Here is a 16,239-nt window from a genome sequence, read left to right on the forward strand (position 1 = left end):
TGCCTGGGGTTTGGACATCACCTCATCTTGTCTTGCCCTTGGAGAGACTTCCATCCTGCCTTGAAAAGGCTTCCTTTGCATCTGCTGCGCTTGTCTTTGCCCAGTTGCCCTCTGGCATCTGTATGACATTACCACAAAGTAAAATTAGAGATGTCTTCTCGAAGGAGGACATAGAGATCCATGCCCATGGTCTTTAAGGACTCCAGAGTGGAGACAAGAACAGTGTAGACTCGTGACAGTGTGAATAAAGTGTCTATAAGCATAAAGAATTTTTTGTGGACCCCTAACATTCATTTCATAGAATCACATAACAATTTGGGTTGGAAGATCATCTTAAAGGTCATCTGGTTTCAACCTGCTGCCACGAGCAGGGACACCTTCCACTAGACCGAGTTGCTCAAAGCCACATCCAACATGGCCTTGAACACTTCCAGGGATGGAGCCTGCACATTTTTCCAATTTTTTCCCCTGATTTTGCAATAAAATACATGGGACTTGCTGCATCCTAAGGAACACTTAATGTTTTCGGTTTCTGTTTGTATAAGATTCTCCAAATTTGAGAGAACTTGCTCAGCCATGTCTGTTCTGAATATCAGATCAGTGTGACACATGAAAAGCAAAGGCGATTAAGCTTTGACATGTCTTCAGTAAAAACTCATGGGAAATGTGCATAAAGACCCATAGGCAGCTTTGAAAATTCCAGTCCTTTCTCTTCATCTACTAACACTTTAACACAAAAAAAGAGAAATATTTTTCAAGTCTGACCTCCTCTAGCAAGCCCTTCGTCTTGGGCTGTGCATCCAAGAAGGAGAAAACTTTCAAGGTCTGATTCTTTCAAATGTGGCAGCTGAAAAGAAGATAATTAGGACAGGCAAATCCAAACAGTATTTTTGCAAATGGTATTTATCTTTTTTTTTTTTTTTTTTCCCCTGTGTATGTGTATATTATACTTTTCCACCTGCCTTCAAAGGGAAGCTGATAAAAAGGATTTGCTTGGTCTTTTTGTTGCTGAAGGGGGAAGGGTGCCATTTTTGTGTAGAGCTGCAAGACAGATTCTTGCAAGTGAAACTGCCCCAGCAGGGGCAATCCTGCCTGGAGGGGACAACTCCAGGGACTGAAGCAGGTTTTCTTTTTTTTCCATTGCTCTCCTTTGTGGATTTGTTGTGCTGTGGGACCAGGTCCTTTATGGGATGTAGGAGTGGGGTTTATGGAGCAATCAACTCCATCAGCAGTAGCGGCAATCGCATAATGCTTTGGTCTTTTGTAATAGATTTTGTGTGTGTGAGCTGAAAGTATGGCCAGGAGGGGATGTGAAATGTTGTCTTTTTTTTTTTTTTTTTTTTTTTTTTCCCCCAAGTTGGAAAGAGTCTGTCTGAGTTCCTTTATGCTTTTCAAGCTCATGGATAAGAGAGAGCATGTGTACGTGTGCGCGTCGGTGCCCATACAGTCGCTCAAGTGGGAAAAAACCCCGTTTGCGGTTCACACAGGAGGAATTTCTGATGGAGACAACAGTGCTAAGCAGAAAGGCACATCCTGATCTTTAGCAAGTGAGGGGCACGCTGGCGGACACACGCACACAACACATACTCTCCGGGCGCTCTGCATAATACGTGCAAAGCGCTGCCCTTTAATGAACGTAACCTATGGTGGCTGGGATGCAGCCGGCCAGACCTCACCATTAATAAACTGGGAACATTCTTCTCCTTTTTAGTCCCTTTCAATGCCAGCCCTGCGTTTTGATCTCCCTTGAATGCTGCTCCCCCTCATTTGGGGCTCCAATTCTGAGAAGATTTGGCGCATTGTTTGAGGTCGCAGGATGTCGGATTGATTTCGGAGCTTTTGTATTGACTCCGGGCTCCTGAATGAAGCTGTCATGTGTGTCTGTGGTTGGCTAGCAGGCTGTCCGGCTGCAAGCTGTGCCTTCCTTTGTTGTTTAGGCCTCATTGAGCTGAGGGAAGAGGCTCATTTCAGGGTGATTTACCACCACCCAAACACCAGCTGTCTGTTGTACTGCTGCTTGCCTCCACCTTGGATTCAGTTCTTGTTTCCCTTCCTTTCCCCCCTTCTCTCCCACTCTACCACTGTAGGCACTTGGGTACTGGTTCTTCAAAATGTGTGGATCACCCTGACAGAACAGCAAAAAAACCATAACAAACACTGAATGTGCTGTTCTTTCTAATGGTGTTTATGCAGCCGTGGGGATTTTTGGAGTTTGCTGTTGCAGTGTTGTACATAGACTTAAAAAATTATATTCCACATTGGAAGGGACTCACCAGGATCATCAAGTCCAGCTTCTGGCCCTTAACAGGACAGCCCCAAGGATCACACTGTGTGCCTAAGAACCTTGTCCAAATCCTTTTTGGACCCTGGCAGACTTGAGTCCTTCCCTGGGGTTGTTCCAGTCCCTGACCACCCTCTGAGTGGTTGTGCCAGCTCCCTGGGGAAAAAGCTGCTTCCAGTATTTGCAATTGCTGTTGCTGAAAAGAGAGAAAGGCTAATGAAAGCCAAGCTGGACCTGTCACCTTCTGCAAGGTGCATGGCACAGTGCTAAGCTGAGTCCACCTCTGGAGCTAAGTTTCCCAGCCACAGACTTGGAAGGCAGGATCCTGCCATTAATCCCAGCCAGCAACCCCAGAGCACAGAGCCTGGCAGCTCCCTGGAGGCCGGCTGGTGCCATGTGCCTCGTGTCTGACTCCTTTAAACGGGGCTGGCAGCTCCACACGGGATGGCTCTGGGCAATGCTGCAGTGATTTGTGTGTGCCCCGCGCCTCCCCTGGAGCTGCTGGCGTGAAGCGAGTTGTGACCGACCCTCATTTGACTTCTGGGTGATGCAGTTCAGTCTTTCCCAACCACAGGCTGTTAAAACTGGCAGCTGCTCAGCTCCTGTCACCCGTGCAGCTGAGATAATTAAGCCTGTTACTATTATTACGTTTTTTCTTATTTTTCTGCAAACTTCAGCCAACTGCTGGAGCCCATGGTGCAAGGAGTGGGTGAGGCCAGCCAGATTCCCTGTAAGAGGTGGGATAATAGGACATATGTCAAGGAGGCTTCTTGCTCTTTTGCCTTGGGAAGGGTGATGTCTGGCAGTAGATGTGAGCCAGCAGAAGGCAAAGCAATCTTCCCTGTTGGAAAATCTTGTGCCTACCTGCTTCTAAATGATAGCACCTCGTGTTATTAAAAGGCCAGGAAACACAGAAATTATTCTCCATGAATTAGGTTCAAACATATACCCAGTCAGATGAGGCTCCTCTACTTGTGGTGTTCCCTCCTTCCCCTGTGAGCATCAAGCACTGCTGAATGAAGAAAGAAGGGACATATTAGGAGGTAACAACCACAGCAGGACAGCCCCAGCGAGGTGTTTTAATTTCTTAACAAACTCCTTGGGCACTAGAAACTGTAAAATAACATACAGATAAACAAACAAAAACTCACTAACCCTTAGCACCCTGGAGGGCTCTGTTTCAGATCACTGAATAAAAGCTGAAGTTGCACATGCATGTTTAATGTAACACAAGGCGTGTGCTGTGGAAAAGTGTGCTTTCCTCTAATCTGGTTCCAGACAGAAGCATCCAAACAGAAGCCCCTTTCCCTATCCCCACTGAACTGTTTGGTGTATGTGAGGAAACCCCTGAATGACAAGGCCTCCATCTGCTCTGGAACAGAGCTGCGACTGGCTGCAAATGTTGTCCATATGCTTTTTTTTTCCCTTTTGCCTTTCAACTTAGCTGCCTAATGTTAGACACCTATCTGCAAATTAAGCATCTGCTCATAAGGAGCTTTCCTAAAATAAGGTGGAGGTAGTAGCTCATTCATCCAAAGCACATTAAGAGAGGTGCACCTGCAGCTGGAAATGAAGGTGTTTTTATCCAGTGTATTGCTTTCATTTGGGTTTTCTTAGGGAATTGAAGAGCCCCTATATTCTCGTACTGTCAGAGGAAAAGAAAAAAAACTTCAATTTTGGGATCATATTTCCCATGTACTCTTGATTTTCCAGGTGGTTATGGGCAACATCTTGTGATTTCTCTCCCTTAAATAAAACTGGTGATAATTCTGCTTGGACAGGAGAACATGGCCGTGGTTTGCCAAGAGCTCAGGTGACATTAGAGCCATAGAAGGGTCTGAAAATGGGAGGTTTTTCCTTGGCCTGTCATTACAAAAGGGCTGAATTATCTTCTTTGACATAACAACTTTGCAGCAGACAGTGGGACAAGCTGAGCATCAACGAGACATGTGGATGTAGTTTCCTAACCACAACTGTATGTTAATGCTATAGCCACTCCAAGGTATCCAGTGGCCTTTTGGGAAATGTGTGAGTCTCTCCTAGGTCTTTTTATAGCTCCAACTTGTCTCATATGCTGTGGGGTGTCTAGAAGGTACTCTGTGGTTAGATAAAGGGTTCTCTCCCTGTGCCTCAGTTTTCTGTCCCAGTATTTTAATACACTTGCTTTAACTTATAGTTTGATCACTTCTTTCTCAGAAAAAAAAAAAAAAATACTTTAATAGATTAGAGACCACTTGTTGAAGGATTGTAGTAATGGGGCAAGAGTGAAACACCTTTGACAGATGGGAGTCACACGCAGAGAAAGCCAGTTGGGAGTAGCCCCTGAAAACCTCAGCGTTTGACAGTTTGTAATCAGCAGCCCAAACATGAGGCATTTGGGTAGTTATCAGATTAGGTATCACCTTTTCAGTGTCTTAGTTTTTTCCCAGCTTCTGTTTTGGAAGGAAAGATGAAGATAATTTCTGCACATTACCTGACCTTGCCAGGATTTGTGAGATGCTGAGCTCACCACCTAAGAGATGTCCCCACATCTGGCAGGCTCTCCTAAGGTGACCAAAAGTTTATCTGCCTTTTTTCAACTCCTGCCACCTGAGGGTCATCACTCTGCTGTGCCTTGACATTGAGCAATGGCTGCTATTCCTTTTAATCATGCCCTTTCCCTTCCTCATCATTTAGGGCAGAGCACTTCCACTTGGCTAAATTCACTAACTGTGTTGGGATCTCCTCTTCTGTATAAATTAATCCAGCTGAAATCTCATGACCTCTCATGGCTGCACATGAGCAGATTCTCCCTCTGTTCCTCAGCAGATGCCAAGAGTTTATTTTTCAACTGTGAACAGCAAAATTCTTTGTAGGCAATGTCTTTGTGTGTATGCCTATGGAAGAACAAGTGATTGTGATACATTTGTGGGGGCTCCACTGGCTCTTTTAGACTCCATGCCGCTTAAATTCAAGCAGCATTTCGACCAAGTCTGGAATCCCAACTCCTTTCTGCTGTGGTGATTTATCAAGATGTCCAGGTTTGATAGGAAACAAAAACACTTTAATGAAGAACTGAAGTGACTCAAGTAACTCCCAGAAAACTCCTCTTAACATGAGAAACCTTGCTACTTGGACCACACTCAGTCAGTCTGATGAGTTTTTAACAAAAATAAAGGTGTCTGAGCTCAGCTTCTCTCTCAGACTGTTGGTTACCGGCAAAAGGAGAGTGAGTAGATTCTGTTTCTTTGCAAATCTCTGTTGGTTTGAGCATCAATCCCTGGAAGTGTCCACAATCAGGTTAGACAGGGCTTGGAACAACCTGGTCAAGGGGGAAATGTTCCTGCCCATGGCACAGGGTGGAACTGTGGAACTGGGAGATCTCTAAGGTCCCTTCCAAGGCAAACATTCTATGATTCTATGTCACAGACATTGCAGAGTCTGAACCAGCAGTGTTAGGTGAGAGTATGCTCTTGGGTTCCTGGCATGGGTTTACCAGGGATGATGTGGACCTATTGCTCTACTGATAGCAAGTCTCTCCTGAAAACTTTATTTCACCGAATCTGGGCACATTAGAAACAAGTAGGCATTAACTTGGTAAAGGTGAACAGAAAAAATGCATGAGCTTTTTCTCAAGTCAGTGCAGTTTGGTATTTGTACTGTCTGAGCATGCTGGACATGTTCCTGTTCATGCAAGTGTATGGTTAAAACCATGGGTTAAAATGACATGTTTATTTTCAGCTTCACTTTCCTACTGTCTTTTTCTACACATTTTGCTTTTCTTCTGCCTCTGTGTGACTTGCCTAATGTTGTGATATTATCTTTTGGGGAAAAAGTCTTCTTGGCAGTTTGGGAGATCCCCTTCTGAAGGTGAACCTCCCAGTAACACAGGAAGAGTCCACAGACTTCCCTAATGCTCTTTCTTCCCCTGCTCCTGATCACAAATACAAGCCTCTAGGTCTTCAATGGTTCAGATTGTGCTGATGTTTTTCCTTCCTTATCTCTTATAGGGAAAAGTCATTGGAGATGCAAAACTGCTTATGAGTTGTGGTTGCAGAAAAGGGAAAAATTCTCAAGTGAAAGACTCAGATCAGGTCAGTCAATATGAACCTTAACTGGTGAAATCTAAGAATGACTTAATGTTTGGTGGATTTGATCAGTGTTGTTGCATATCAGAGTTCCTGGACACGAACAGAGTCCTTGGCATGATTGACAGTGGTACAACATTAATGTTTTTGTGTTTGTTATTTGTAGAAAAACCCTCAAGCAAGATCAGGGATTCATTGCACTAGGAGATGTTAATGCCCTAGCCTGGCTTATTCCCATCTGGTTTATTTATTCATGAATTCTGTTTCTTTATAAAATCCACTCCAGGCAATGCCTTTCTTAAAGAATATTGCATTTCCTTGCTGGCTAAATGCATGCAACCTTTGGTCTCCTACTGTAGCTGCCTGGATGGGTGGTAGTTCATTGCATGTTCTTTGTTCTGAAGTGACACCATCACAAGGACATTCTTTATTGAGGTTCCTCATGACAGACATGTAAAAACTTGTTCACAAACTGATGGCCAGGTTTCAATATTCATTACTTGGGATGAATGGCCCCTTATTCTAAAATTGGTCGAATTGACATTGGTGGGATTGCTGGTAGGGTTCAATAATTGCAAGTGAGGAGGGCTGTTCTTGGAATAACAGCCAGCTGCTGGTCTCTTCCTTGCCCCTACCACTTGGCACTTATTCAGACTAACCAAGTTCATCCCTGACAATTTTTTTTTTTTGTTCTTATGGCCTCCTATCTTTGTAGCTTAAGATAAGTTTGAATCTGGAGATCATTCTTTGCAAATATGAAATAAAATTTGATTTGAGCATAAATATTTTATAAAATCAGGTCACCCAATGTTAAGTGTGGCAGAGTGAAGCAGTTGGTCTCAATTATGAAATAACTTTGCTCTCTAATGTACCTTGTGGGCAACCTGTGACTGGGTTTAGACCTGAGGCAGATTCAAACTGTGTCCATGATGTTCCAGAATGCTTCTGGTAATTTTCTGAAGAAAAAAGAGATGATTTCTCAGGGGAAAAAAGGTGTTTTTCACCTTCAACCTGCATGTTCATCAACTTTAATTAATAAAAGTGTCTCTAAGCATTGTTTTGTTAATGTTTGAGATCTGATGACAGATCTGTCTTATCTATAAACCTATCCATTCATCCATGAACCTGTTCTGCAGTATTCTCTGTTGTGAGGAATGTTGGTCACATTTACAAATTCTTTCTAGAATTGAGTATTTCATTGATTTGCTTTGTTTTGCTTGGGTGTTTTTATTAGAACTTTCAAATTAACAAATTAATTGTCATGAGCTATATTGTCAGTTTACCATCAAGACAAGGATTCATATTACTTTTCTTTAAAAGATTAGCCTCCTATCCTCTCAAATGCAAGCCTAATATTCTCATACACATCAGGGGAAAATTCACTTAGAAAAATACACTTCTACTAATCGTAGTCTTTTGTATTTTGATGTACTCTGGTTGAATCTCTTTTAGTTTACAAGGTGACCAGAACACTGCTAAAGCACTGGTAGCATAGATTAGAATAAAGTTGGATGCCTGAAAGGTTTTAAAAAGCACTATCTCTAGCAAACCCTGGGTAGTAGACCTCAAACTCACAAATGGCAATATTTCAAATAGAGTGTAGGCAACAGTTTTTTGGAAGGGAAAAGATATCCCATTCTCTTTGATTTTTTTTTCTGGAACAGTGATAAAGTATTTTTTGCATTCAGTTACTTCCTGAAATCTAATTTTTGATGCCTGATGATGTGTTGACCATATCAGTACTTCTTTATTTGCTGTACCAACATAAATTATTTGGTAAATGCTTGCTTCAGAGGCTGTAAAGTTCATTTGTCATGCCCCTGGCAGGGTCCTGTCTATATTTCAGGGGATAGGAGGTAGATGGGGAGGAAACAAGTACAGGAGGGTGGGTGGCAGTGTGGAACATTTGTCTGTGAATGCAGGACCTCAGCTCAGCTTATAAATTATCCCCTGGGCCTTGTAGATAAACACAGACTTCTATGGTGACATTGGCTGGGAAAGGCAAACACTTGCCAAAGATTGTAGGCTAATCCTCCAGGACACTAATTGCCAAAAGACCAAGGAAGCATTATTTTAGGAACAGCTTGTTTCATTTTGTAAAGAGGAAAAACAGTGCTAAATCTAACAGTGCTAGATTTAGTTTTGTCTGCAGAGCTCTACCCCTGTCTCAGATTTTAAAGATTTACCTTCATTATTGTTATAGTTGTTGGGGTCTTTTTTTTTTCCTTTTTTTTTTTTTTTTCCCTACCTTGCTTTGTGTTTCACTCTGGTGCCTCCATAAAGTTTTGTGAAAAAGCAACTTAGTTTTCATTTGCATGAATATATGCATAAATAGGTATGTGGTTTTTATGCCATTAGCTATTTAAAGGTTTGGTTTTAAAATCACCAACTACTTTTCAGCTGAAATTTTTGTGAAAGATGATTGCTTTGCAAAGAGTTTGTTTTTCTTTCATTCCTTCAAGTCAATTTGGAAACTGGCAAAAACTCCTAAACATACTTCATCACTAGGAAAATCCCCAGCTACACCAAATCATAACCTCATTGCCAGGGATTTACTTTACCAGCATTTTTTACTTCATCCTGGAGGAGACTGAGGGGAGCCTTCATTGCAGTTACAACTTCCTTGTGAGGGGAAGAGGAGGGACAGACACTGATCTCACCACTCTCATGAGCAGACAGGACTTGAGGAAACAGCATGAAACTGAATCAGAGGAGGTTTAGGCTGCATATCAGGAAAATGTTCTTTCTCCAGAGGCACTGAGAAGGCTCCTCAGGGAATGGTCACAGCACCAAACCTGACAGAGCTCCAGGAGCATTTGGACACTGCTTTCAGGGATTGTTGGGGTGTCTGTGCAGGGCCAGAAGTTGCACTTGATGATCTTTGTGGGTCCCTCCCAACTCAGAATATTCTGTAATTCTTCAGGATGCCTCTAAAAGCAATGGCACTTCCTTGACCTGAGCCCTGCTTCCCTGAGTTTGGTAGTCAAAGACACCAACTAGGTGTGTGGTATTTTCCATGGTGCAGGTCACCAGCGTGTAAAAGACAAACCTGTCACGGGCAGAAGTCCAAACAGGCTTACATGGGGCTGGGATTTCACAACAGGCACAAGGAAGGCAACCTTCCTGTTGGCTTTGCACCAGACCAGGAGAGGGACTGGTGGTCTGTGTTCTGTGGCCTCCCAGTCCAAATCAAACACTGCATGATGACGTGGAAGGGTAAACAGTGTGATTTAAATCCCTCAAAAGCTTTGGAAACCTCAAAGGGAATAGAGCTAAGGGCACTGAAGAACTAGAGTAGCATCCCTCATGGATGGTCTAGAGGAAGCTTTGGGTCAGGGAAGCAGGATGACTGAGAGGAGTCCCCAGATAAGACCACCTCTTGCCAGCAAAACCTCTGTGTCCTTATCTGCCTTTGGCACCATTGCTTGTTGTTTGTGTGCTTTGTGGGAGTAAAATTTATCCATGCTCTGAGGCCCAGAACCAAATCTCTGCACCACAAGCATCCTTCTGTAATTGTAAGGTTCATATATGCCATTTGGAATGCTTATTAGATTCCCATTAGTTTATGCTTCCCCATAATGTTATAAAGTTATAATGTTGCTTATTATTTGAGGTGCATTGTTGTTTAAGAATGGCAATCCTGGACTAGGATTTCTTTGTGCCAAGTAGCATACTAACACAAAGAAGGAAAGATGTTTCCCAGGGAGCAATTTCATTTGTGTGCTTTCTGAGGAAAACAAAAATGTAATTTAAGAACAGGAGGGAAATGTGTGGGTGGGCAAATAATGTGAATATTAGAGTTATGCAAAAGGTTAAGAGCCAGCAGTGGCAGAATGCTCCATATCCTCAGCACGTGCAGCTCTGCCTTCTGAGGGTTTAGTTTTATTTGCTTCCATTGCTTCTCTCAAAAGGTGGGTGGTTCATCAGTGTTTAACTGCTCTTATCCTTTGATTTGCAGTTGTTGTTGTAGGTTTTATTTTTTTTTTCTTGTTTTTTTTTCCCCTCTTTGATTAACTTTTCTGGTGGTTCCTGTGAGATCAAGTGTTAGTGAGAAGTCAGGTGCCCTTTTCCTTCCATGTGTTTGGTCTTGGTTTTAATATGACAAACGTATGCCTCCTCTGGAAATGGTATCCATGCTGCAGAGTAATTATTTAGTGAATGGTGGATCCAGCTCATGTTGGCAAGGATCAGATTAATCATTATTAATCATGACCCCTCCGACAGTAACCTCATCCTTTGCCTAAGTGCTGCTCTTTATTAAGAAGTAAAAGCTATTAGAGAATGGCTGAGCCACTGCTTTCATTGCACCAGCACAGGGCTCAGGACTTCTGGCAGGAGGCAGAGGAACTCAGTTCAAAGCTAAAAATAGATGCACATGGCCCATGTTCCAGAAATGAAATAGGCAGCTTCCCCTGTGGGCTGCTTCAGCCTCATCTGAGTGTCCTCCTTTCCCCTGAAGCCTCACGAGATTTTGACTCTTTACAAAGGTTGCACTCTGTGTTAGGGATTAAATAATCTCTCTCAGACTTTTTTTGTTTGACTGCTAATTTGTTTTTCTTTTCAAACTGAAGTAGATTTCAGTATAATCTAATGCATATGCAGTCTTTGCAAGAATAGGATTTTAAATCCATTTTAAGGTCCTGGATGCAGCAGGATTCAAGAGTTGGTGAGATTAACCAGGAGCTTGGCTCTCTGAGACTTCAGTTGCACCAAGCAGAGCCTAAATCAAGCACCCTTTTTGAGGATTTATGGATTCCTTGCAGAAAACAGTGCACTGTTAAGGTGAGGCATGCAGTGATGTTCATCTTGTGTGAAACAGTTGTGGGAAGTCAAACTTCTCTCTCCAAGTCACTAGATTAGGTTTGAAGACTTTATATGTATACATACATAGGTCAGAACAGAGCTTTCTGTCACCAGTGATCTGCTGAGAATAAACAGCAGTTTAATTCATAATTTTTCTGATTTCCATAGCAGTTACAGATTATTTTTAAAAAGGTTAGGCAGTGCTCTCCATTGATGTTGTCATTTTTTCAGCAGGAGCACAATGACTTAAGTACTGAACTGAAACCAATCTCCACAACCTTCCCACCTCACAAAGTCCACCTTAATTATTTTTTAAAATGTTTTCACTGGCTGTGTGGAATTTCAGGACAAAATCCTTTAGGACAGAAAAGGAAAGAAAAACATCTTTTGTCCCATCTAGCTCTTCATTACCTGGCAGGAAGCAGTAGAAAATTGGAGCAAACCTGCCACACTATTTTGATCTTTGCCAAAGTTGTTGTGGGAATGACACTGTTTAATGGTTGAAGGAATTTATAGAAGAATAAAAGTAACAGCAAAGATGAAGGCACCAATATAAATTGTCTGGTAAGCTGCTGTCAAATTTTACATGCTCAGGTCTACTGATAATTCCCCATCTTAAAAAAAACAAAACAAAAAAAAAAAAAAAACAGGGTGGGAGTTTGCAGAGGAGGAGGGTGAAAAGTGTATAAATAAACCCACCCTTTAAATAGCTAACTGACCTGGGCTGAATTGTGTCAGAGCTAAGTTCCTTTGGCAGCCAGCACTGTTATATCTGCTGAGGGTGTAGCAGAGGACTGAGACCAAAAATTGGAGAATCTGCCTTAGACTGGCTGGCTCTCCCTTGCATTTTTCCACTTGTAAGCAAGAAATGCACTGAGGCATGAAATGAAGGAGTGCAAAGGCTCCTGTACTTCATCTGAGCAAATCTGGATCACACCCCCTCAGTTAATGTTTCTCTCTGCTAAAAAAAAATAAGAGTAATAAAGATAAGTGAAAGCATTTGCTAACTGGAATTACATGGGTGGAATGAAGCAGGAGGAGAGAATTGTAGGGTGAGGGTATATTGTCCACAGTCTCCTTTGCCCCCATTTATGGCAGAGTTTGAATCTCTGCTTGAAAAAAATCATTGGATTCTGCGCAGGTTATAAAGACTGAAAACAAGAAGCAAAATTCATAGAGAGAAACTGTTAAATGTCTGAGATATCTCAGACAGTAAAGGGCTCTTAAAAATACTTTGCTGATTTAATAAAGCAGGGTAGAAGATCATACAAAGAACTTGAGAGTGTAGGAAAGTGTTCCAGTCGTTGAGAACTCATAGAAGTGTTATATATAGCACCACTGATAAAAACATCCCTTTTGGCTCTGATGCCTATTAAAAGCATTCCTTATACTTCTGTCATTATGATTATCCAATATATGATTACCAATAAAATTTTTAATATTCAAAATACTCATGTAATACTTGTGCATCTTGTTCTTCTTTCCACATCAGAGTGTTTCACCCTTCCATGATACAGGTGTTGTATTTAGCAAGATGGATCACCTTTGCTTATCCATTCACTTGCTGGTGGTGCTCTAAAGGGAAAAAAAATTCACTTGGTGAACTAAAATACTGCAGGAAGCTTAATCACAGGAATGTTTTATAAAAGCTGGAATCTTCTCAGTGAGATCTGTCTGGGGACAGGAGATGTTTGAACAATAGATGCCCCAGATGCCTTTTTTCACTACCTCCCAGTTTCATACAGCAGTTGTGTCCAGGTAATACCTGGATCTGCTGCTCAGCATCTGCATTCCTGGTGGCTGGGAAATTCCTTTAGTTTCATTCATCTGTTGGAAGGAATTGAAGCAGTTGTAAAATGGAAGCTGGGTGGATTAGTCCCCATTCTTTGGATTTATGTAAGCTTTGGAGTGATAATATTATGAAAGAAATTTCCTAAATGTCCTCTGAACAAAATAGATTGAGGTTATGGGTGTCCTTGGCAAGTTCAGCTGTGGTAGGTTTGTCTGGCAGTGGGTTGCACCTCCCTTCACACAATGCCATTTGTAAGCTGACATTTCTAATGACCTTTTATAATCACTTATTTCCTTTTCTCACTCATTTTGTGAATAGTCTTGTACTCACTTCAAGTGTTTTCCACCTTGTGGTCTCCTCTTACTGTTCATATTAATTTCAGAGTGGGTTGGGCTTCCTGTAAAGTGTAGCACAGTGCAGACTGAAGTTCAATAGAACCTTTCCTTTCTACAGGAAAAGGGAGACCAAAAAACTCATAGTGCCCTTTCTTTTTGTTGCAGCAAAGGCTTCAGAAGTGTAGTCAGCAAACTGCCTTTTTTCTTTTTCTTTTGAGGCACTTCTGAATGTGTGCATTAACACAGTGCCCTGCCCCTGTTCAAGACGTAAAGACTGGGGCTCTGACCTTTTCTAGTGAGTGATGATCCCGTGGCACTTTCCCTCCTGAGCTGGAGCTGGTGATGATGTTTTGTCCAGGCTCTCATTCAGGATATGCTTTCTGCCAACTTTACTTGACCCTCTGCCTTCAGTGGGACACATAATTCTTGACTTCCTGCCCTAAATTGCTGTGTACTGCCACCTTGCATTGATGGGTCCTCTGTTCCACCTGGGAGGTTGGTTCATTTTGGTGCTGGATGAAGGGAAGCCATACTGTTTTTAAAGCAATTTGAGAGCCCTCTGAATGAAAAGTGTTGCTCACATGAAAAATATTATTGTTATCAATTGTCATTCCGGCCTCAAATGCTGAATTTGAAAGTGTCATTTATACTCAAAGGCAAACATGCACCAGTGTGTTAAAAGAGAGCTAAAGCAGCTGAAGAAAATGCAGTGTTGTGGAACTTAAACTTTGAAATCCCAGGGAGAATTAATATCTGTTCTGGTTTTTTTCACTGATCTCTCTGCATGGATGGAGAGGGAAAGAGTGATCCAATACCCTGTGCCTTAGCAGCTTACCTGATGTGAGGAGACTTACAACAACATGCAGATGGATGAGGAAAAAGCCTGGGTGAAGATTTGGACATGTCCATTTGATAATGATATAGGAAGGACCATTTTTATCATTATTCTCTGATCTTCTGGTTGTCTCTCATGGAATCACAGAGTCATAGAATGTTAAGGGGTTGGAATGGATCTTAGAGACAATCTAGTCCCAACTCCATCTGCCATGGGCAGGGATGCCTCCCACCAGACCAGGTTGCTCAAGGTCTTACCAAACATGGCTTTGAGAATGCCAGGGCTGGAGCATCCACAACCTCCCTGGGCAACCTGTGATAGGGTCTCACCACCCTCACAGTAAAAATTTTCTTTGTGACATCTAACCTAAGTTTCTCCTTTTGCCTTATATCCTTTATTCCAAGTCCTATCACTGCAGTTCCTGATGAGGAGCCCCTGTCCAGCTCCTCTCTGGGCTCCCCTCATATACTGGAACACTGCTATGAGGTCTCCACATAACTTTTTCTTCTCCTGAAGAGAACAGCCCCACCTCTGCTGCCTTTCCCACCCTGTCCTGTTCCCATTTCCCCATAGCAGATGCCAGCATGTGAAGACACTGTGGCAGGGTCAGCCTCAGTCAGCCACCTTCTAGATGACAGATGCCACGTGAATCTAGATCCCATCTCCTCTGAGGTTCATGCAAACTGAGTGGCCTGCTCAGAGCTGCTGGGAGCTGTGAGGTGCAAGGGAAGTGCAAAGGCTTTGTGGAGGGTGGCAGATGGAGAGCAGGGCCTGCCTTGTTGGTTGGCACTCAAAGCTTTGTGGAGCACTTCACGCCTGTCTCAGTCAGCATGGGTGCAAAATGCAACCCAAGCAGAATGGTGGCAGGTTGCACCCTCGTTTTACTGACATTGTACCACTGTCAATGTCAAGACAATGAAATTCAAGTCCTATATTTCAGCAGGTCATCTGTCTGGAATTGTACCCAATATGTTTGCTCTGCAATCCAGCAAATATTTGGTTCTGACACTGGTTATACATGGAAAGTGTATTCAGTTAAATTTTCCATCAGCTCGGGCTCTTGGGGAGCTTGTTCTGCTGTTGGGTTGACCATGGTGACAGGAAATTCTGCATTGCTCCATCCAAATAGGCCTTTGTCCTTATGTCTTTTTATTTCCTACTATATCCCACTTCCTGGGTTTCTTATTCTTGCACACGAGTCTGGCTTGCTAAGTGAGAGTAGATACATGTGTACCTTGGGTTTTAAGTCTCCTTATATAGGCCAAATCCGTGTTTAAAACATTACCTCCTGGAAACCACTCAGAAATCTCTGTCAAACAGAACTGTAACCAAAGTGGTCTTTGTAGAAGCAGAAGAAAAAAAACCAAAACCCTCGTGCAGAGGAGAAATCATTCAAGCTGTAGTTTGAAAGTCTTTAAAGCAGGTGGAAAAAGAAGAGGTTCAGTGCCTATGGAGTCAGCTCACCCTTCAGAGATGCTCAGTTTCCTACTCAACCAATCATGATTTAATTCCTGCAAAACCTCAGCTCTCTCATAAAGAATGCAGTGAAAGCAGCACTGACATCCTTCATGTTAAAGTGGGGAGTACTTGGATATTGGCATGGGGTAGGGATTGCCTGAGGTAGGTTAACTCCAGCTTGGAATATAGTACAGCTCCTACTAGCTCGTGACTGAGGGATGTTTTATTCTTTTTCTTTTCATGTTGTATCTTAAAAAGAAACAGACAAAATTGTGATCTAAAGTAGCTGGAAAAGAAAAAAAACAACCCAAAAAGCCATATGATTCGCTGCAGGAATAAATCCCCTTGGCAACTGGTCCCAGCCTGGAGAATACATTCACAGCTGGGTTATAAACCCTCAGAACCAGCCAACATAACCTTAACTAACACAACATTACTAAGGCACTGCTGTAATAGGATCATTCTGCTATGGCTCCTGGGCATGTTTTAAGTGTCATCAATTTAGTCTACAACTGGAGGCTGTTAAGTGCAAAACCATTTTAGCAACTGCATCTTACATGCAGGAATGATTGAATATTAATGGCTTTTCTTTTGTTGAGGAAAAACACAGAGAGGAAAAGTGAAAATCCACAGGAAACCTTGCTGTCTGTCCTTAAGTAGTGAAGTTC

General features: G+C 42.4%; 1 protein-coding gene across 4 annotated transcripts in view; it reads left to right on the plus strand.

Annotated features, from left to right (window-relative positions):
• The window catches only part of SETBP1 (SET binding protein 1), a 244,314-nt gene that overhangs the window by 44,646 nt on the left and 183,429 nt on the right, over nucleotides 1–16,239 (plus strand). The window contains exons 1-2 of one of the 4 annotated variants that reach the window (XM_079330333.1): nucleotides 5,751–5,863; nucleotides 6,271–6,354. The exons of 2 other annotated variants lie outside the window; for them this stretch is intronic. In XM_079330333.1, coding sequence (XP_079186459.1) covers nucleotides 6,301–6,354 — 54 coding nt within the window. In that variant the 5' untranslated portion in view covers nucleotides 5,751–5,863; nucleotides 6,271–6,300. Of the gene's footprint in view, nucleotides 1–5,750; nucleotides 5,864–6,270; nucleotides 6,355–16,239 lie in introns of those variants that run through there. One more of the 4 variants, XM_079330330.1, reaches the window with a different exon arrangement.

This window comes from Erithacus rubecula (assembly GCF_903797595.1).
Source record: "Erithacus rubecula genome assembly, chromosome: Z".
In the NCBI taxonomy this organism is placed as follows: Eukaryota; Metazoa; Chordata; class Aves; order Passeriformes; family Muscicapidae; genus Erithacus; species Erithacus rubecula.